This window comes from Hippopotamus amphibius, chromosome 2 (assembly GCF_030028045.1).
Source record: "Hippopotamus amphibius kiboko isolate mHipAmp2 chromosome 2, mHipAmp2.hap2, whole genome shotgun sequence".
NCBI lineage: Eukaryota > Metazoa > Chordata > Mammalia > Artiodactyla > Hippopotamidae > Hippopotamus > Hippopotamus amphibius.
The window spans coordinates 143,786,954-143,807,434 of record NC_080187.1 but is presented as its reverse complement, the minus strand read 5'-3'; the positions used below and the strand labels follow the sequence as shown (position 1 = coordinate 143,807,434).

General features: G+C 47.6%; 1 protein-coding gene across 3 annotated transcripts in view; it reads left to right on the top strand.

Annotated features, from left to right (window-relative positions):
* The window catches only part of CRTC3 (CREB regulated transcription coactivator 3), a 95,457-nt gene extending 75,282 nt beyond the window's left edge, over positions 1-20,175 (top strand). The window contains exons 8-15 of one of the 3 annotated variants that reach the window (XM_057721753.1): positions 2,460-2,545; positions 3,358-3,407; positions 8,452-8,669; positions 11,164-11,462; positions 15,383-15,583; positions 15,671-15,751; positions 17,076-17,178; positions 17,635-20,175. In XM_057721753.1, the coding sequence (XP_057577736.1) occupies positions 2,460-2,545; positions 3,358-3,407; positions 8,452-8,669; positions 11,164-11,462; positions 15,383-15,583; positions 15,671-15,751; positions 17,076-17,178; positions 17,635-17,840 (1,244 nt within the window). In that variant the 3' untranslated portion in view covers positions 17,841-20,175. Of the gene's footprint in view, positions 1-2,459; positions 2,546-3,357; positions 3,408-8,451; positions 8,670-11,163; positions 11,463-15,382; positions 15,584-15,670; positions 15,752-17,075; positions 17,179-17,379; positions 17,594-17,631 lie in introns of those variants that run through there. The other 2 variants (XM_057721752.1, XM_057721754.1) reach the window with 2 other exon arrangements.
* Positions 20,176-20,481: the final 306 nt, after the last annotated feature.

Genomic DNA, 20,481 nt, shown 5'->3' with positions numbered 1-20,481 from the left:
CAAAATGTTGACAACTGCTGATTGATTTACTTTTCTGAGATGCTCTATGAAATTAAGGCTAGCCATGATCAAGGCACGAGAAAGGAAGTGTGTGGTTAGATTACAAAGGCTCCTCATCATCTGAGTCCCCACAGTCCCACAGTCACAAGGTTGTGTGGGGGAGCAAAAGTTGTAATCACATGAAAATATTAATAAATTGGTCACTTAAGCCATTAGTTATTCTAACATCCTTCCTTCCTCAGCTGCCTTTTTCTGCCCATTTGGAAAGTTTTGTGAGCCAGTAATTGATAGATATAAATAATGTGAGGAAAATGCAAATTGATTGCAAAATGGAATTACAAATCTTACAGAAGATAATGAGTTTCGTGAAGCTGATTAAAGTGATGTTGGAGATCTACTAAATGACTGTCGGAGCCATTGACAAATGAGGGCCTGACAGTTCATTTATTCATTCAGTACCAGCCACTATTTTCTTTTCCCTAAAATTTTATAATCTGGAATTTAATTTTCATAATCTGGAAGTGAACAACTGAATTAGGTTTATATATCGCAGCGGTCAGGACTCGTGGGGAATATGATGAATGACGAGCGTCTTGCACCAGAGGCACAATTCTCTTCCATCATCTTATATACTCCTTTCTGGACAAGCCATTTTAGGCCCTGAGTAAAATCATGAAAAGTTGAAACAGCAATAAATATCTGATCCACTAGGACTGAAATAAAGAAATGGCTTCAAGGTTGTTTGCATTCCCCCAGTGAGTTCTTGGAAGAATTCCCAACCAATCTTGGATGTGAAGAGACTAAAAACAATGAACTGCTCCAAGGGAACAATCCCTTTGCAGTGCTGGAGTACACTGCAGCCGTGTTCCTGTGACTAAAGTCTTACAAGAAGTAGCCTTGCGTCATGAAGCCGCCTCACTCAGCCCTTGAAACTTTTCCTATCATCTAACGGTACCTTTCAGAGCAGTTTTTTTTTTTTTATTCTTGAGTCATTGTATTGCTTTATAAAGGCTCTCAAACCTATTATTCGTGTCCTCCAGTTTGTTGAGAGAGGGCTGTAGGGCCGGTGTTGACCAGGTACTATTTTAAGCACTGCCCAGGAGTGCATAAAATAAAGGCCTTGCCGTCATGGAGCTTACATTTCTGAAGCAGTTTATATTGATAGTTAGACAAGGTAACATTTGAAGAAAAGGAAGCCAAACAAGGATGTTGACAAACTTTTCAAAAGAGAGTGGTTTGAATATCAGGGTTAAGACACTCCCCTGGGATCACTGACGAAGCCTGGAGTGTTTGAGCAGCAACGACTGCTGCTGTGGTGGTGCTGCGTGGGTTACTGTAAAGAGCATTGCATCGTTCTCAGAATTTACTCTGAAATTTCAGTCTCTGCTTTAAGTGGCTTCTCTCTGGGGTCTGTCATCCTTGGGTGAGCAGGCCGTCCTGTGTGGGGCTAAGACAGGACAGTCTTGACAGTCACACGGGAGCTTGCAGGATCGCCGGAACCTAACAGGGTTCCTAGCTCTGAGCAGTCTGCTGTCTCTCTACTGAATCCCCTTCCTGACTTCAGACCCCTTCATTCCCGAGGGCCGGCCCTTGTCTTCTTGTTTCTCTGAGAACAAAAAGTTTTCCCTTTTTCATGGCTCAGCACTCCCGTTTTACCTGGCAGAATGTTAAAGCAGAAAGCCTTGGATTGGTCCCCTGGTACAAAGCCAGGCTGTTTTACAGCCTCGAAGAGTCAGGAGGGGGCCCTTCAGCTGCCCAGCCTCAGTCCTCTGGGTTCTCAGTTCCTCTTTACCCCCATGCCCAGCCCATGACCAGGTAGCTTCACTGCCACCATGTCTTCCATGTAACATTCCTCTTCTCTGTTTGTACCGTCCTCATTTCCTCTCTCCTGGATTTTTGTGGGTCTCTCCTCATCCCTTTTCTTCCATGCTCTCCTCGCCAAGTTTGCAGGGCCCTCCCTCATCTGGCTTCGACCTTCCTACCCCTTTCCTTTCCTTTCCCTACACTCCAGTTGAAAAGAGCAGCTCTGCTCAGTAGTTGTCCACCACTTCCTCTCCCTCTAGGCCTTTGTTTATATTCCTCTCTCTCTGGGGATGCCTGTTTCCTGTGTCCCTAAAGGGCTTGCCTCAGTGCTGAGCCCCAGAGGCCTGCATGGGCTCTTCCTGGTCCCCCCTTGAGCAGCTCTGAGCCCTTCGCTCTCGTAGGACTCCCTCCACTTCTCCTTCCAGACGTGGGCATTCACGTGCTGTCCTTTCCCCTGACTGGAGTATAAAGTCCTCAGAGGCTGAATCCGTATCTCACTCACCTAAGCAACCCCCACAGTGACGCTCAAAACACTTGCCCTAGTAGACAGTCAGTAAATATGTGTCAAATCAATCATTTTTATAAAGATAATTTGTTTGGCCAAAGGTGGGATGGCTGCCTTCTAACGCAGCGGATGTGCTTCTTCTCCCCTTTAGTCGTGTCTTTCCCCGGCCCGTTGAAGGAAGAGAGTCTGCTAAATGTTCCCAAGCCACTGCCGAAACAGCTGTGGGAGACCAAAGAGGTGGGTGGACAGCTATGTTTGTTGTTGTTGAATATTTGCACTTCAGAGGTCATCGTCAAATCCTGCCGAGGAGAAAACAAGAGGAATTGGGGGAAAAAAGGCAGAGCGGGTGTCTAGGGACAGAGAGAGGAAGAATATACTAGGAATGATGGCTATTGATTTGAATGATGGTTCAGATAAAAATTATCATAGTGCTGCTGATGAATTAGTGCAGCCATCTCTTGACTTCCTAATTTTCACGTGAATTTACTCGTTCAGAAAAATCTGTTGGTCCCTCATATCTCATTCACATTACAAGAAGCGCTGAAACCTGGTTACACGTCATAGGCAGATTTTTCTGTTTTGTAGCCTACACCTCCTGCCAGTCACCAGCTTCTGTCCAGAATTGCTGGTCCACCAGATACTCCTTTCTTTAATCAAGGCCATTTGACCCAAGCCCTCCGGAAGTCAGAAAGGAAGTCATCCTCTGTTTAATGGTCTCTACAAGCCTTGGAATGCTTGTCCCTGTCTTCACCGTGGCTTTCTCTGTAACTCACCTGCTGCGGAAGAGAGGGAGGTCCCACAGTACCTGAGTTGGCCTTTCTCCCCGTAGAGAAGCTCTTTCCTTTGAAAGAAAAGAGTGCGTCTGCCCCGGCCCCGAGATGTGCTGCTGCAGTTGCTTGTGTTGTCTCGTGCTTGACCACTTCCGCCTGTTCACGTGTGCTGGCTCTCACGCGCGCTGCCTGGAGCCCCGAGATACCTGCAGAGACACTTTTTAAAACTTGAATTTGGCTCGACCGTGAGTAAGCCCGGCTTTCTGTGTCTCTCCCCAGATCCAGTCCCTGTCAGGGCGCCCTCGATCCTGTGATGTCGGAGGTGGCAGGTAAATACTGTTCTTTCCGTTCTTGGCTCAGAGGCCGTCCTGAAGGTTTTCCCAAAGGAAAGTCTTACTGCTTCATCAGAGAACGCTTGAGAAATTTCACTTGTTAGATATAAGCTGAAAGTCAACTGAATTTTCACAACAGCAGCTCTCTTTTGGTACTCTTATTTTGTCTGTTTAAAGTAATTATATTACATAACTGCAACAACAAATAACACGGCCATAAATATGTTTGAGAATAACACGGATGACTCTCAGTAAACACACAGCTCCACTGGGAGACGCAGAAGCTGCAGGCATCGAGAGGGGCCCAGCGGCCTCGTGCCTTTGGCAGCTGTGGGCCCCTGGCCACCTAGGGACACAGACGTTAACTAAGAGAGTCTGACGAATGTACTGAATATGCCACAGAACGGTATACTTAAACAGGATAAATTTTATCTTATGTATATTTTACAGTTTTTAAAAGTAATGGCAGATGAATAAATAGGAAAATTTGCAATATAAAAAGAGTTTCTGTGGAGCAATTAACTCACGTATTTAGGAGAATACAACTTTACTCCCTGAGAGATTTGAGACAGCTTTCAAAAATATGTGTAGTACTAAAAGATTAAGACGTTCCTGAAGAAATTGGGACCAAGGAAGAACACAGAGACCACAGAGATGACAAAGCCCACACGTTGACAGACTCCACAGAGACACGAAACGGAGCCACCAGCACCATCACTCAGGTGACACAGACACTGGGCGGACTCTCTCCCATGAATCGTCGCAGAGAGGACCAAGCCCTTGGGACACCGCACCTCAGAAGCGCTGGGGGAGCCGTGTGGAGAGCTCTTGGGACACCGCACCTCAGAAGCGCTGGGGGAGCCGTGTGGGGAGCTCTTGGGACACCGCACCTCAGAAGCGCTGGGGGAGCCGTGTGGGGAGCCCTTGGGACACCGCACCTCAGAAGCACTGGGGGAGCCGTGTGGGGCTGTTGAGCACAGCATCCCTCAGGGCTGCCCTGCAGGCTTGGGACCAAAAACCCCCGCTCAGAAGCGGCAGCTCTTTCCGGGGCCAAGATCATGTGGTTTGAAACCAAGACCCTTGCCCGATCTAGCTGAGTTGCAGGCACACACTTTAGAGGGTCTGCAGAGGAACTAAATCCACATCAGACCGTCCTTCTTTATCATTCCCCCGCAAGGAAAGCTCTCTCTGGGTATCTAGCAGCAGAGTTCAGGGCACTCCCTGCTCAGTAACTGGAGTACAGGCATTCTTTTTGGCTAGTTAAATATAAACCTGTGTAATTGACAGCTCGCTGAGCCGAGATGAGGGCTAACCTCTTCAGAAAGTCAAAAAGCCTGCCAGGACCCATGCCCAGAGAGAAGACAGCAGCCCTAGGTATGTAGGATGTCCCCACAGATAGGAGATTCTTCTCAAGAACACATTTTGGCTCAACCCTTAGACAAATGAGTGATTGAGGCCTCGAAGGCCTACATTTCAGAAGAGGCTGTGGTACTTTAAACCCCTCATCCCCAAGAGGGGTGAGAGTTTTGAAGCTGTGTTTCTTAGATGAGGAAAGTTGCTTTCTTGCTCTTATGTTAGGGGTAGAATTCTATTCAGTGACTCCTATTCATTTAGGTATTGATTGACCCCCTGATTCTAGGTGCTGGGGTAGAGCAGTGAACAAAACAGATCAAGTCCCTGCTTTCAAGAACTAATGCTCTAGTGGAGTGAAGTAGGCAGAAACAATTAAGCAAATAAATATATACCGTGTATTGGCAAATGCAGTGAAGAAAAAGAAAGCAAAGTAAGGAGAGACGCAACAGTGGGTGTCTGGGAGGGCTTTCTGGTAAGCTGATATGTGACCAGAACCCGGGATGAAGGGAAGGGCAGGGCAGAGGGAACAGCAAGACCCTGAGTGCAGAGACCCTGAGGTGGGAGTGTGCCTGCGAGTACGGAGGCTGGTGTAGCCCGACTCAGAGTAAGGGTGGAATCATCGGAGGGTTTTGAACCAGGGACAACATTATCTGCCTCCGATGATTCCAACCTTACTCTGCCTGCGTTCCCACCTGAGCACCCGTGGAGCTTTCTTCTCTCAGTCAGAGAGCCCATCTGCCCTCATAGCGAGCAGCTCTGGGTTCTCAGGTTTATTTCCTAGTCCTCGGCTTTTAACCCTGCAACCAGCCATCTAAGAGACAAGGTATCACATTCCGTTTTTCTGCAACCAAAATCATCCTTCTTCCTCATCCATCAAATCAGATACCTTTCCTGCTTCCCCATTTCTTTTCAAGCCTCCACAGTTATCCTAGTCCTACTTTTTCCAAGAAAAGAGAGCCTGTCAGGAATGAATGCTCAGCTTCCCTCCTGTCTCTGCTGCCCCTCACCATCCTGTTTTGTTTCTGGTCTCAGGGGCACCGGTGTCTCTCTGTTGAAGACTGATAGCCTCACCCATGTCCTGGGCCCTTCCGGAGGCCTCCCTCTCCTACTTCTGCTTCCCTCTTCTGTGTTTTCAGCCTTTCCCTCTCTATGAGGTTTTCTCTCTGCATTTAAATATACTTAAGGGTTCTGCACTAAAAGCTCCTTCTGAGACCCTGCATTCCCTTTTGGTTACTTCTTTCTCATTTTCAGAATTCTCAGCCACACTTTCTGAAAGAATACTTACTCTCCCTTACTGCTTGTCTGTCCCTCAACCCACCGTGGCTGGGCTTCCACCCCCACTGTTCCGCTGGAACTCTCAAGAGACATCCCATGACATGTCCTCCCGTGTTACAGAAACTCAGTGTCTAAAACAGAATTCGTTATCTTACCCACACCACCTACCCTTATCCCTAGTCTACTCACGTCCCTCCGTTTTCCCCATCCTGATGGGGGTGGTTCCACCAGTCCCCATGCCAGAAAATCAGGAGTCATGCTTGAGTACTTCCGTAAATATCTCCAGCATCCCTCCCCGTGCCTCCACCTCCATGCTCTCATTCTGTCTTGACTATCCAGCAGCAGCATAACTCACCTCTCTGCCTCCAGGCTCTGCTCCTCACACCCTGTCCTCCCTCCCCCGTCTGTCCTAAGAATGATTATGTCTTCCCTGCTCTCAGCCTTCCGCTGGTTTCTTGTCATCAGCACGTCAGTTTAAGCCTCGTGCTTCCGGCCTACTCCTCCAGGCCCATCTCCCATCACATCCACCCCTCCTAAACTTGACCTTCCTGCGGCAGCCGAGTTCCTAGGGCACACAATGTAATCATGTGCCTCTCTGCTTTGCCCATGCTGGGAACTCTACCTGAAATGATTCTTTCTGTTCAGGTCGTCTGAATTCTTGAGCCTTCCAACTCAGCTCAGACGTCCTCCAGAAAGCCGCCTCCAGCCTGCTAGCCACGGCCTCCACACCCTGTACCATCAGGCTCTGTCACTGCGCTACTGAACTGTAGTATATTGCAAGCTATTTTCCTTATGGCTCTTTCTCCCTGTCTTGAGCCTCTCGAGGTCCTGATGCCAGTGGCTGGCCCCCGGGAGGCACTCTGCTGTGTGTGCTGTACTGAGTCAAGTGTCCTCAGTGGAATTCATCATCTTCCCCTGTTCCTGGCTAACGGCACTTTCCCCCAACATCTCCTTCTCTTCAGCCTCTCTGTTCTCCTCCTAGATCAGACCTGGACCACACAGTCGCTTCTGACTGGTTCTCCCCACCTCTCTTTCTGCCCCCTTAAGCCATCTTCCACGCTGCAGCCACAGTGGCATTTCTAAAATGCGGTTCTCCAGCTTAATCCTGGGCTCCCTGTCTCTTGCCGTCCCTGATCCAGACTCCAGAACAGCATGTCATCGTGCCCTTGTTCTCCCTCACCTGCCTCTCCCACCTCATCCCCTGCTCCTTGCCCCCACTCTGCCCTGATGCCTTGGCCACGCCACGCTGCTTGCACTTCCATGAGCACAGCATCGTGCGCTTGGTCAAAGCTTCCCTTCCCCACCATCCTCACGACCGCAACTTCTGCTTCTGCATTCCCTGTGTCACTTGTTATCCGCCCTGGCCCAGCGAGCTTCCTGCCATACTGCAGTCGCTTGCCTTACCAGTCTCCCTCCTGCCCGTGCATACTAAGAGCAGTGCCCTCTCAGCCCCGGGCCAGGCGGCCCCTCGCTGGGCCCACACTTCAGAGGGCTCCACTCCTGTGGAGGAAGGAGTCCAAGGGACCACAGGGGATGTGGTGCGTGGCCAGAGCTGGGCCCCTAGGCTGGGATAGCCACAAGCACACTCTGTGCTGCAGAATCGGGCTTGGGGGGAGAGACAGTGGCATGGACTGAGGGCCAGGGCTGCTTCTCTGCATGTTCTATGCAGAGCTCCAAGGAGTCGGAGAATTCTAAACTTGAATCCGACCTTCTAGGCTATTACAAAGGTACTATTTGTCAAGATGGAAACATAGAACATAATTCATTTAAAGATTTATTGATTTGATTTATAACTTTAAAAAATGTAAACAGATGGTATGCAGGCCTCCATCTGTACTCTTGCTCCAGGCCTGCACACACTCTGCTCATTCATCATCCCACCTCCAGCACTTAGCCCAGCGCCTGGGCCCAGTGACTGCCCAACAGATTCTGACAAAGGAATGGTCACATCTCCTTCTCACTTTAAAGTTTATAAAAACTGTAATTGAAAAAATATATCTTGGAAGGTGTCTAGTTGATACAGAGATACTTTGTTTTTTTTGGTAGGAAAGATAATTTAGCAATGTAGCAAAAGGAACCAAACAAATACAAAGCAGGACCTGACATTTTATATAGTGCTTTATAATTTCCAAAGTACTTTTTGCATCAGTAATCTAATCTTGACTCAGAAAATATTCCTGTAATGTGGGCATAGATGACATCGTTAGTCCAACCTAACAGGTAAGCAAATTGCACTTCAGAGAGGTTAAGCCAAGGATGCAAGTTCTCAGAACAAGGAAGAGGCAGAGTCCTCATGAGGACTTAGATCTTAGGTACCCACTGCTTTTACTGAACAAGGAAAAGTATCACACGTGTCCTGGTCCCCAACAGCCGAATGCATCTTAGAAAGTAATACACATCTTTCTCTTTTCAGCACTTTTCCACACAATGGTCAAAACCTGGGCCTCTCACCCTTTTTGGGAACCCTGAACACCGGGGGGTCGTTGCCAGATCTAACCAACCTCCACTACTCAGCACCCCTGCCTGCCTCCCTGGACGCCAGTGACCACCTGTTTGGTAGCATGAGTGTGGGCAACAGTGTGGGCAGCCTTCCTGCTGCCATGACTCACCTGGGCATAAGAAGTTCTTCTGGTGAGTACTCCCTGCTCCGTAAGGACTTTGCCTGTGTCCTCTGGTGGCTTAACCATCGGTGGTCCCTGGCCAGGTGGCATGTTAGTAAATCATAGATGAGAGTGACTGCATCTGAGTTAAAGAACTCACCAGCTCTCATAGCTGTCAACCCCACTGATGTTTCACTTCGGTGGTTCTGTTTCTGCTGGATTTGCTGAGCTCTGGAGAGCTCTGCAGAACCTCATTCTTCAGTGTCTTCACCAGCCCACGTGTCCTGGGGACTTGGAGAATAAGATTGGAGACTCAAGAATAAGTGTCCGTTCTGTTCTGTGTTAGCTGAACAATGTCTGTAGCACTTATCAACGTATAATGATATTTAATCATTGCCAGTACCTCTCTTCATTCCTCCAACTTCCCATTGGATTTCAAAAGAGAATATTTTGAATTTTAGAAACTTTGGATACAAGTGGATACAAGGAAAATATTTACACTTAATAGATATGTATATTAAATAGAAATCTACCATAGTTCAAAATTATTGGTTCAGACTTTTGGTAGTGCTTAAAGGTGTGGCATCTAGCTGTACTAAAAAGCTACCCATAATGTGACTTGGCTGTTAACTGTATGAGTTTGAGTGCCTGCAGCTCAGACCACATGTTGAAACATGACTACATTTGCTTGAACGTGACAGACACGCTTGTCAATGTCCAGGACAGGTATTACAGCCCCCGGCCATAGACCGTTTCCTTTAGAAAGGATCCTCAGTGATGGTGTGTCGGTGTGGTCACCTGGAAGTTTCTCTGATTACAGCAATGCTGCCATTGTGCTACATAATTTTAGGTTTGAAGAACTGATTTCAGAGGCCATCTTTATTTTGGGGTCTTTGGGGTCATTTATTATCCTGCTGCTTACGTGACCTTGGTGAAGTCTCTGAACTAGGACATCCAAGGTCACATGAGTAAAGCTGCATTGTCACTTAGCTCACTTGGGTCTTGGGGAAGCTGGTGTACAGCCTTTGACACACTGCTTCAGCTGAAAATCCTGTGTTTAATTGCAGGCTGTTATTTTCCTCAAACAAGTATTATTTTGTCTAGAATATATCAGAACCAGTGCTTAAGCTTTTATAGTTTCTATGCAGTCCTTAAAAATGCTTGGTATGCAAGGTTGCACATTTTTAAAAAAATTTATTTATTTATGTATTTGGTTGCGCCAGGTCTTATTTGTGGCAAGCGAGCTTCTTAGTTGCGGCATGCGAACTCTTAGTTGCAGCATGTGGGATCTAGTTTCCTGACCAGGGATCAAACCCAGGTCCCCTGCATTGGGAGCGTGGAGTCTTAACCACTGCGTTACCAGGGAAGTCCCCCACGCATATTTTTAAAGATGTGTGTACTTTCTTTCTGAATGGGTGGGTTTAAAAAGAAAGTCTAAATTCATATCTTCAGTTCTAATTTTAATTCTTATCTGAGCCTACCAAATCTCTAATCTTTTCTTGGGGAGTTGAGTGGTGGAATAACTACTTAGAGCTTTATAAGAGACATCGTTCCTACCTTTTAAAAATCACTTGCCAGCTAAAAATGCTTTATTTTGTCATTTCTTCACTTCTATAATTTTAATCTAATACTTAACTTTTTATCAACATGAAACAGCACACAGTTCTGCTCGCCCCAGCTGCTAGTACAGGAATGGTGGGCCAAGCTCTGAAACATGGGGATTGCCAACTGAGATGCATTCATTCATGGAGTGAAGCCACTCTGCCAGGCCCCGGGCCAGGTGCCAAGGGGTCAGCAGGGCATAGGACAGGGTCCCTGGCCTCCTGGAGCTTGCGCCCTTGCAGCATGTGTCACGGAAATGCTTTTTGCAAACTGTTTTGCTCTCCCTAAACTTTGCTCCCCTCCCCTTAAAATAAAACAAAGCACCAGCAGAAGCTTCGTTTTCCCTGAATTGGAGTAGACTGTGATGAACAACTTCTCAGGAGCCAGAAAAACAGAGAGAAAGGAGCCCTGAGGCAGGAGACGTGGGAGAGTGTCCCTTCCCGTGACTCGCTGCTGTGCTCAGGGTCTTTACAGGGCCACTGCAGCAGCTCCCCGAGAGCCAGAGTCTCAGTGAAGACAGCTGCGGGTCCCGGCTGTGCACCTGGGACAGAGGCTTTCGGGGGCCCCACACAGAATTGGTTGTCCAGCTCTGGGGTCTTTTCCTTGGGTTGGAGCAGAATACACTGAACATTCGCCTCTGCTGCCCTCTGTTTACCTGGTCCTGCTCTCCCAGTGGTCGTTTACACAATCTCCTTCTTGAGAAGAAACCATTCTCATCTTGATGGCATCATCCCTCTCGGTCTCAGTGCACCTTTTCTTTGCTGTTGGTACCATTCTCATTAGGAGAGTTGCTGGTAGCTCCTTCTCATTCAGAATCATCATCAAATACAAATAGTAGGAAGTCAGGTTTTCTTTAATCTTTGGAAAACAAAAGATTTGGTCTGAAATTACGACAAGTAACTTGTGAACGTGTTGTCTTCTAGGTCTGCAGAGTTCTCGGAGCAACCCCTCCATCCAGGCCACGCTCAATAAGACAGCGCTTTCCTCTTCCCTGAATAGCCACCCGCAGGCATCTGCTCCCAACGCCTCCGCGCTTCACCCTTCAGTCCGTCTCTTCTCCCTTAGCAACCCGTCTCTTTCCACCACAAACCTGAGCGGCCCCTCTCGGCGTAGGCAGCCTCCTGTCAGCCCTCTCACGCTTTCTCCTGGCCCGGAAGCACATCAAGGTTTCGGCAGACAGCTCTCTTCAACCAGCCCACTGAACCCGTATCCTGCCTCACAGGTAAAAGCAAACTAACAGTGAAACAGAAACAGAGAGGAATTGGATTAGGTCCTCACACCAAGCGTTGTCCATGAGGTCTCACATGCAGTCAGTTCTCACTTCTGTGTGAAATCGAATCGTTCAGAGTGCACTAATGATCTTCCCACAGCAAATTTGTTGTGTTGATTACTCTTAAGCCAACACTGAACAGTTTGCAGTACTCTTGTGAAGCTGGAGTTGGAGGAAAGGATTGGGTGTAGAGGGTGCAATCCAGGCATGTCCGAAATAGCTAAGGGAAGTCAGGTTGGAATTTTAAATTTGGTATGGAAAATCAATAACTGACTCTGTGGGCACTTTGAGCCACAGAGGAGAGCCAAGGATGACTTTTAAGTACCTTCCTGAAGCTTTGATATTGGGTTAGACCTCTTCCCTAATTACGACAACAAATTTAAGAAACAATACTTGTATTGTTGATGAAATACTAGGTACAATAGGATCATATCTCTATAAAAGGATCCGAATAAATCTGTTTAGAGAGAGGCACATTTTGAAGTCACAAGCCTGGTACAGAAATTTAGGGTGGGAAGGTCATATTTTGACTTGTTGACTTTGTTTCTATTCTAAGTTCTTAAGGTGGTTCTTACCACAATCATCAATGAATGTGTTTTTAACCTGTTGGTCACTCCCTAGATGCATTATAACATCACTTACTCACCACTTCACTCTAAATGAGTAATGATTTAGCAAGAAGGAGTTGACAGAACACAACAGGAGGACTTGGCAGGTCCAGTTATTAGTCACCCTTTACCAATTACTAGCGACAGAATCTTTATTATATGAGTAATCCCTTTTGGGAGAGGGCAAGAGGGTGTTTCATACTTGTTTTCTTTTTAATGGTTATTTTCATGTTATTGGATTACCTTTAATTCTATTTTGCAAGATTATTTTATAGAATATAAAAATATTACTCTTGCTTTCTAGCTACATTTTAAGGAGACTGTAGGGATAAAGAGCATCCTTTTTCAGATACTTTCATTTTTTTGTTTGCTTAATATTTAAAAATTTTTTTTTAAATCCATGTTATTCACGTACATAATTTAAAAAGTCAGATAGTTCTAAAGGGCTTGTTGTGAAATAACGGTTGTCTTCCCCTCCCCCACTAGGCATGTTTCTCACTGCCTGGAGATGCTACTTTCAGCCATTTTAGCTGCTCTCTCTGGTATAACAGTATTATTTCATGCTTATTTTGTTCTAGATTTTTAGTGTTAGGTGTTATCTAACGACATCCTACCATGGGAGATTAGGGTTTAGTGCCCTCTCAACTCTCCCAATCCCCTCACTCCCCCCCCCCACACATATTTCCTACTCACCCTGCTCATCTTCGTAATGTGTTTTATTCTAGTTTTGATTAGAGCAACACTCAGTGTTTAGTGTTTTCATGATTATAATAACATAGTCAGAGTTGAACCATATAGTTTACTATGAAATGACAAAATGAACATCTTTTTCTCCCGGGAGTTAATAAATGTCTTACTTTTTTCTTAGTCTGATTTTCTCTGTGTGTATTACTTATTCAGTCCCAAACTCTCAGGGTTGGGTAGATCTCCTCTCAATACAGTTAAAAATGAATCCTCCAGTAGTTTTACAGGAAAGAGCACATGTGCCCCGGCATGACTTCAGTGTGTCTTCATTCTGCCCACCGTTTAACTAATAATCGGCTAAGCACAGAATTCAAACTTGAAACAATTTTCTCTTGAAATTTCGAAGGTATTAATCCATTGCCTTTTAGTTTCTAGAGTTGCTGTTGAGAAATCCAGTGCCATTCTGATTCTTAATACTTAGAATGAAATCTCCCTTTTTCCCTTGGGGGGCTTGTAGGATCTTCTTTTTGTCACTCGCGTTCTGAAACTTCAAGATAATGCGGCTTGATATGTCTGGCTGTTTGGTGGGTTTCTTCAGTCTGGAAACTCATCTCCTTCATTTCTGGGAATTTTTCCTTAATTATTTCTTTGATGATTTCTTCTCTTCAGTTTTCTCTGTTCTCTCTTGAATGCATGAATGTTGGACATCCTGTACTTTTCCTCTTACGTCCTTATTTTTTCTCTCCTCTTTTCTCTCTCTTTTTTCTCTTCTTTATGGGAAGAGTTTCTCAACATTATCTTCCATCCTTGTGTTGAGGTTTTCAGGTCTGCTCTCATACTTTTAAATTGCCAAGAATTTTTTTAATTCTTGTTCTCCGAATGTTCCTTTTTTATAGCATCATACTTATTCTATGGACACCATATCAGCTTTGATCTTTCTGAGGTTTTTAGGGGTAATTTTTGTTCTGGTTTCTTTTATTTTTACTTTTTGTAATAGGAATTTTCCAAATTGGATAGAAGCAGAAAACGTAATGTAATGAATACTTCTATTCCCATCATCCAGCCTCAATAATTATCAACATCTTTATAATCTTGTTTTATCCATATCCCTACTTTTATGTGTGTGTGTGTGTGTGTGTGTGCACCCCATGCTCTGCAGTGTGTGGGATCTTAGTTCCCTGACCAGGGATTTAACCCACGCCCCCTGCATTGGAAGTTTGGAGTCTCAACCACTGGACCACCAGGGAAGTCCTCCGTATCCCTACTTTAAAAAAATGTACACAGAGGTACATATTATAAATAGTTTAATATGTATTTCTAACAGATAAAGGTTTTTTAATAGCCCTAAATATTATAATGATAATTTTGTTTTTCATGACTACTTCTTCCTACATAGACTTCTCCAGGTTTCTCTTCTCAGTTTGTCTGCTTGGGTCTCTGACTTTCATTTAGATGCTTTTCTCATGGTCTGGTGATCCTTGGTACCCTGCTTATATTTAAGAACAGAACACACACACACAAACTGATAGGAAGCTCTGTGTAGGTGGGTGGGCCTGTTGAGTATGGTCTTCATGGTAGAGTGATGTAGCTCAGCTATTTCCTTGGGGAACCTCTGTTGTCATAACTTGGATTTTCTCCCAGGCTGGTCAGATCCCCAGAGGATGCTTATCCTGATCTTGCGCCTGGCATGTGGCTGGATTCCAGCACTGTGAGAGCTGAGTTGGGAAAGAGAGGCGGAGGGCTCAAGAGGCGATAGCGGGCTTTCTCATAAGCCCTGTGTTTTCAGTAGTGCCTTCTGGGGTCTGGTGCACCCCATCTAGAGACCCTGAGCTGTACAGTCTTCAGAGCACAGCCCTCAGTCTCCCTCCAGGCAAGGGCTCTGGAGCCTAAGTGCTGCTCCAGGTTTAGCTCCATCTTCACCCGCTGCTGCCTGCTGCCCTGGTTCCAGACCCCTTTAGGGATTCTGTGATGTAAATCAGATGCCTTTTGCATTTCCCCGCTGCCAGCTGAGTGTTTGGCTTTCTCAGCTCAGCTCAGCTCAGCCAGCTACTACTTGTCCATCTGCTTTTCATTTTCCAAATTTTGTTGCCATTTTCTTCTTTCTCATTATCTTTGTCCTCGTGTTGTTTATTATGATTGTAGTGTTATTTATTATTGTTTTCGTGTTGTTTATTAATGTTTATTGTTGTTTAATGTTGTTTTAGAGGTTTTCGTAGAGTTTTGGGAGACAGCAGAGCTAAATGCTTTTTTCAGTCTTCCATTTTTAACCAGAAGTTATGGCTGTAAAAAACCAAACATGATTTTCACTGAGAAAACTGAGACGAAACTGGTTCAATTGGCTGGGTTTTGTTTTGTTTGTTTTTTAAGACAATAGAAATTGTCATTGAATGGAAAATGCTTTGTGGGGAAGTGATATTTGAAATATACTTTGAAGGAAGAGAACTAGGCTTCTCAGAGCATAGTACAGACTACCAGGGTAAGGAACATCTCAGGGTTTTTCCTCACTTTGACATTTCCTAATCATAAAGGACTTACTACTAGAAACTCAGAAGCTAAGTAGTTGGTGGCTTTGTTTTTCAGATGGTGTCCTCAGATCGAAGCCCGCTCTCCTTCCTGCCCACAGAAGCTCAAGCCCAAGTGTCCCCACCGCCCCCTTACCCCGCATCCCAAGACCTCCCCCAGCCTCTGCTGCAGCAGCCCCACGCCCAGGAGCCCCTTGCTCAGCAGCCCCAGGCAGCCTCGTCGCTGCCGCAGTCAGACTTCCAGCTCCTCACAGCCCAGGTGAGTCCTGCCAGGGACACCAGGAGGAGGGAACGCTTACGTTGCCCCGAGTTCCAAGCTAAACGGTCCCCTCCTTGTTCCCTGAAGGGCTCATCTTTGACCAACTTCTTCCCAGATGTGAGCTTTGACCAGCAGTCCATGAGGCCAGACCCAGCCTTTACGCAGCAGGTGAGTGATCGCCGGGGCCTGCCTCTGCCTTGGAGCAACAACTCCTGCAGTCAGGCTGCGCCACACGCGGAACCCACACCAAACAGACTTGGTGCTGCCGTCCTCTGACCTCAGGGGTGCTCTGGCGTTGCAGAGCCTGGTGTTGCCCCGAGCCCTAGAGGCTGGTGCTGGCTGCCTTATTTACTTGTCAGGCCTTAGCAGAGGACCTGTTTGAACAAGTGGTGGAAGACTTGTGATGACATTCTAGCCATAGAATTGTAGAGTCATTCACACGGGAAGGAACCAAGCAATCCACGAATCTCTCTGTCATGTTGAGGAGACTCAAACCCAGGGAGGGGCTTTGCCTCTGCCCGAGTTGCTGTGCCCTGCACACTGCATGGCCTCCGGGGAGCTCATCCTGCCTGGGGCAGGGCTCTTTCCCGAAGGTACTTTCATTCAGCCATTTTATTTTGCTTTTTATTCTCCCTAACACTGACCATTTTTTAATATCCCTAGATTTTATAGTATTCAATAATTATGGTTTGGGCTCCAGGATATATTACGGAGAGAAGGAAGAGCACTTTCAGAAGTTAATAATAACAGTAAAATAAATAAAGACAGATGTTTCCCTAGTAGGCCACCGGGAAGCTATGTGTTAAGAGCCAGTAGTCCTTGCCTTCCCGTTTCCTAAAGAAGCCGTTTGATGAGTCTAGCTGAGTCTGCCTTTCTGAAAAAATGATGGAAACTCCTACTTTTGAAAGATTTTAAAAAATGGTTTAAAAATTAATTTCAGGAACGGCACCTAAAACAGGCCCTGAGGGGGCGCCTAGGCCATCCTCACAGAGGCTTTCTCAGAGAGGGGCTTGCCTGTGGTTCCTCTCTCCGAGTGAGAGAAGGAGAGGGTTCTACTTTCTCGATTTTTTTTAGAAACCAAAGAAGAAAAGCACCCATCCCCTTCTTGGTTGCGGACAAGGCCTTGGAAGGGCTCCCACAGGTGGTAGTTTCCAGAGGCCTCGGTGTGCGGAGCAGGGAAGGTGGCTGAGACCAGGGGGCCCGCAGCAGCCACGGCTGGTGGCATCGCCTGGCGGCACAGAGGGCCGGGCGGTGCGCTAACAGGGACATGTCGCCCACAGTGTGGCCCTCAGAGACCCCTCCTCCGCGGCAGGATCCCCCTGCCTGGGCAGAATGTTCTGTGTCGGCTGTCGCAGCAGCCGGGCACTCTGGGATCCTAGAGAGAAGGGGCGTGGACAGTGTGCACGTCTGGTTTTGCTCTGGGAGCACACTTCACTGTTCTCTCCTCGGAAGCAGAGACCGCCCCTTACAGCGTGACCTTTGATGCTTCCAGGTGCCACTGGTGCAACAAGGTCCCCGAGAGCCCCAGGACTCCTTTCATTTGAGACCAAACCTGTATTCCAACTGTGGGAATTTCCCAAACACCATCCCGGCAGGTGAGTGTGGGCCACCTCTCAGCTGCTGCTTTTATTTCACCGTAAGATAGTTTAAACAACATAACATTATATAAAGCAAGACGTGAACGTCCTGCAGCTCAGCTTTACCCTTTTGAGATGTAGGTGTCCAGCCCCAGAGACTGTGAGGCAGTGGGGAAAGGGCCTGGTGAGCCAAGCCTTTTCTGAACTATCAATCCTTAGTTTCCAGTGATTGACAGCTGCTCAGAGGGAGAACACCTGCAAAACTGGGAGTTGTGTGACTGACTGAAAAGAACATAGATTCCAGAGCAAAACTGTAGGCCCAGGAATGGTTGGGACACAGGTGATGACTGTCCTGGTTGGGAAGGCGACAGGAGCGGCGTTTGGGGCTTGTCATCGGTTATGTCCTCTTAGTGACCTGGGCCCTCAGGCCTCCTAACCTGCATCATTTCCCCCTCTCGCTGCTCTTCACAGAAGACTCGAGCACCAGCCTATTCAAAGACCTCAGCAGCGCTCTGGCAGGCATGCCTGAGGTCAGCCTGAACATGGACACTGCGTTTCCATCGGAAGGAGAGTTCCAGATCGAACCCCTGAGCCTGGATGGACTCAACATGTTAAGTGATTCCAGCATGGGCCTGCTCGACCCTTCTGTTGAAGAGACGTTTCGAGCTGACCGACTGTGAACAGAATGGAACAGAACAGGAGGACTTATTTCTGCAACAGCTAACACAGAACGGAATAAGAACGGAGCCAGCTACACCCCTGGGCTTTAGTTATCTCGGGCTTCTGACATGGAAGGAACCAATTCCTTGGTGCCCAGCTCTCAGACGAGGTCCCATCTCAGACGCCGTAGCTTCTCCCAGACCACAGGGCTGGGCGCCGCCCCTCAGGCCTGCGGCTCAGGTCCTGTTGCTGCAGGCAGGCTGCTCCGGGGCTTCCGATGAACTGGTCATCACTGCAACTGTTACATCTTTTATTGACCATCTAATCGGTCAATGTGGAAAATTAAGAAAATATAACGAGAGGCCTCAGTAGCCTTGTGTAGTATTCAGAACCACTGATTTCAATTAACACTGAAGAAAGGACCCGGAGTGGGGGGCGGTTAGGGGCCACAGGCCTCGGGGAGTTGGCTCAGCCTCCGGCGACGGTACCACAGCCCCACGATGCCTTCTCTGGTCCAGCCGTCGCGCCTCAGCACCGCCAGGCGGCGGCAGGATGTCCCAGGGCAGAGCGGAGGGCCGGGGCTCTCTCAGAGTCCTCAGTTCTAACATGAAGAAGGATTTTTAATGCAAGTCCGAGAATGGACTTGAGTTAAGCAAACTGAATTCTAACTTGTCCCCCCCCCCGTCTGTAATCTCTTTTCTGCTGCTTCAGTATCCCTTTTCCTATGAATGAGAGGAAAAGGAAGACTGTTTTATTGTCACTGAAAAAAAAAAATCCCCTGATAACGGATGAGCCTGAAAAGAACAGTGCTTCTTCTCGGTGGCTGGGGAAGAAGCGAAGGGGGCCGCGGTATCTCACAGACACACGACGTCCTCCAGACAAGCTCCGGACCATATAGGCTCCCTCGCTGCAGACCAGCCGGAGGGAGCAGCTGGAGGTCTGGATCAGGTCCACTCAGCAGCTGCACAGCAGCAGAGGGGAAGCTGTTTCTCTGTGGAATGGGGGTGTTCTTGTAACCCCACTAGACTGTAAGCTCCTTGGGGGCAGGGACTGTGCCTTAGTCATCACCGAACCCCTAGCACCTGACAAGTGCCTGGCGCGGAGCAGGTGCTGTAGGACCGCGCATCGAATGCACACACGCGTGAATGGGTGTGTGAGTGCACGAACAAGTGAAGCTGCCTCACTGCAAGGCAGCCTAATCCTGTGCTGCCCCTATTCCTTACCAAACCTCTGAGCTTCAGCTTTTCTAACACTTGTGCCTGTGGTTGTTAAGCACGCACTTTAATATGCTTTTAACACTAGGTGACCAAATCCACAGTCAGACCGCACGCCCCATCCTCCTCCAGGGTGTGCAGGGAGGTGGAAACTGTCTTCTGAGTGTGTCCAGAACGGCTCAGCAAACTGAGGCCTCCCACACTTGCTGGGACCTCGGGGGTCCTGGCCACCACAAAAGATCTTCCTTCTCAGACCCGTGTTTTGCTTTCAATTGCATTTAGAAGAGACTCATTCTCTGAGGTTGAAGAAAGAGTCTGTAGTAAAATGAAGGCCTAATTTAAGAAACCACCATTACTCATCAGTACCTTAGCATAAAATGGTATTACTGTATTTCCACCACCACCTGCCTCCTCTGACTTAGTCCAGGCCAGCCCCTGACCAGAAACCTGATGGGCAGGTTTGAAAGCCACCTGGGGAGGAGTCTGGGCAGCGGGGCCGCATGCGGGCATGGGAAGACAACATAGGGAGGACAGGCACACTGAAGGAGGAATGAAGATGCCAGAGCTTTTGCCCAGACAGCCAGTGTCCTAGGAGACACCAGGGGTGTTGCTGAAGGGTCCAGAGTGCTCCCACCCAAAGAAGCAAGGCTGCACCATGTGTGCCTGGTGGCATGAGGGGTCTGTCACAGGGTCCTGGGCTGTTAACCTCTCCAGACCTTGTCCCATTTCCTTCTGTCTTCAGGGGGATCCCTTCCCTCCAGTCTTTCCAGTAACTCCAGTGGTGCACTGCTCCATCTTCATTGTGGAGCCCAAGCCTTCCCACTTCACATTCACCCTGAACCTACGCTATTGAATTAGGAAGTCAAACCAGAGTCCTCCCCACCTGAGCTCTGGCTCACGAAGGGGCAGTTGACCTCACGTCGAAGACTTATTCCCAGTTAAACTTCTAGATCGCAGGGGGCAGTGACTTTTTGTTAAAGCAAAAGGCCTTTCATCATGCACAGCACCCCAGTGTGCCAGAAGAAGCCAGATCCTGGCTGCCCTTCGCGTCAGAGACCCCCAAAACTGATCCGGCCTTTCAGACAGGGAGGAGTGCTGATGTTATGAGAGGGTTGTTTTTGTTTGTTTGTTTGTTTGTTTGTTTGTTTGAAAAATGGAGGTTCCAGGATAATCTGCTCTTTACACAGTGCCTTACCCATGGGGATCCCTGGTGTCAGGGTCCCAACTCTGTCTGCACAGCAGCCTAGCCTTATAGCTGGAGACCCTGAGACCTACAGGACAAAGTGCACTCCCCCTGGGCGTTCACCAGGGACTCGTGGAAATAGAGGCTCCTGGGAAAAGTGTCTTGTTTGGGGGAGTATAATGATGACAGTGAGGTTTAGCACTGAATTCAATTTGTCCTGAGGTCCATCCGTCCCATCTTTTCCTGTGAAAAGGCTTGGGCATT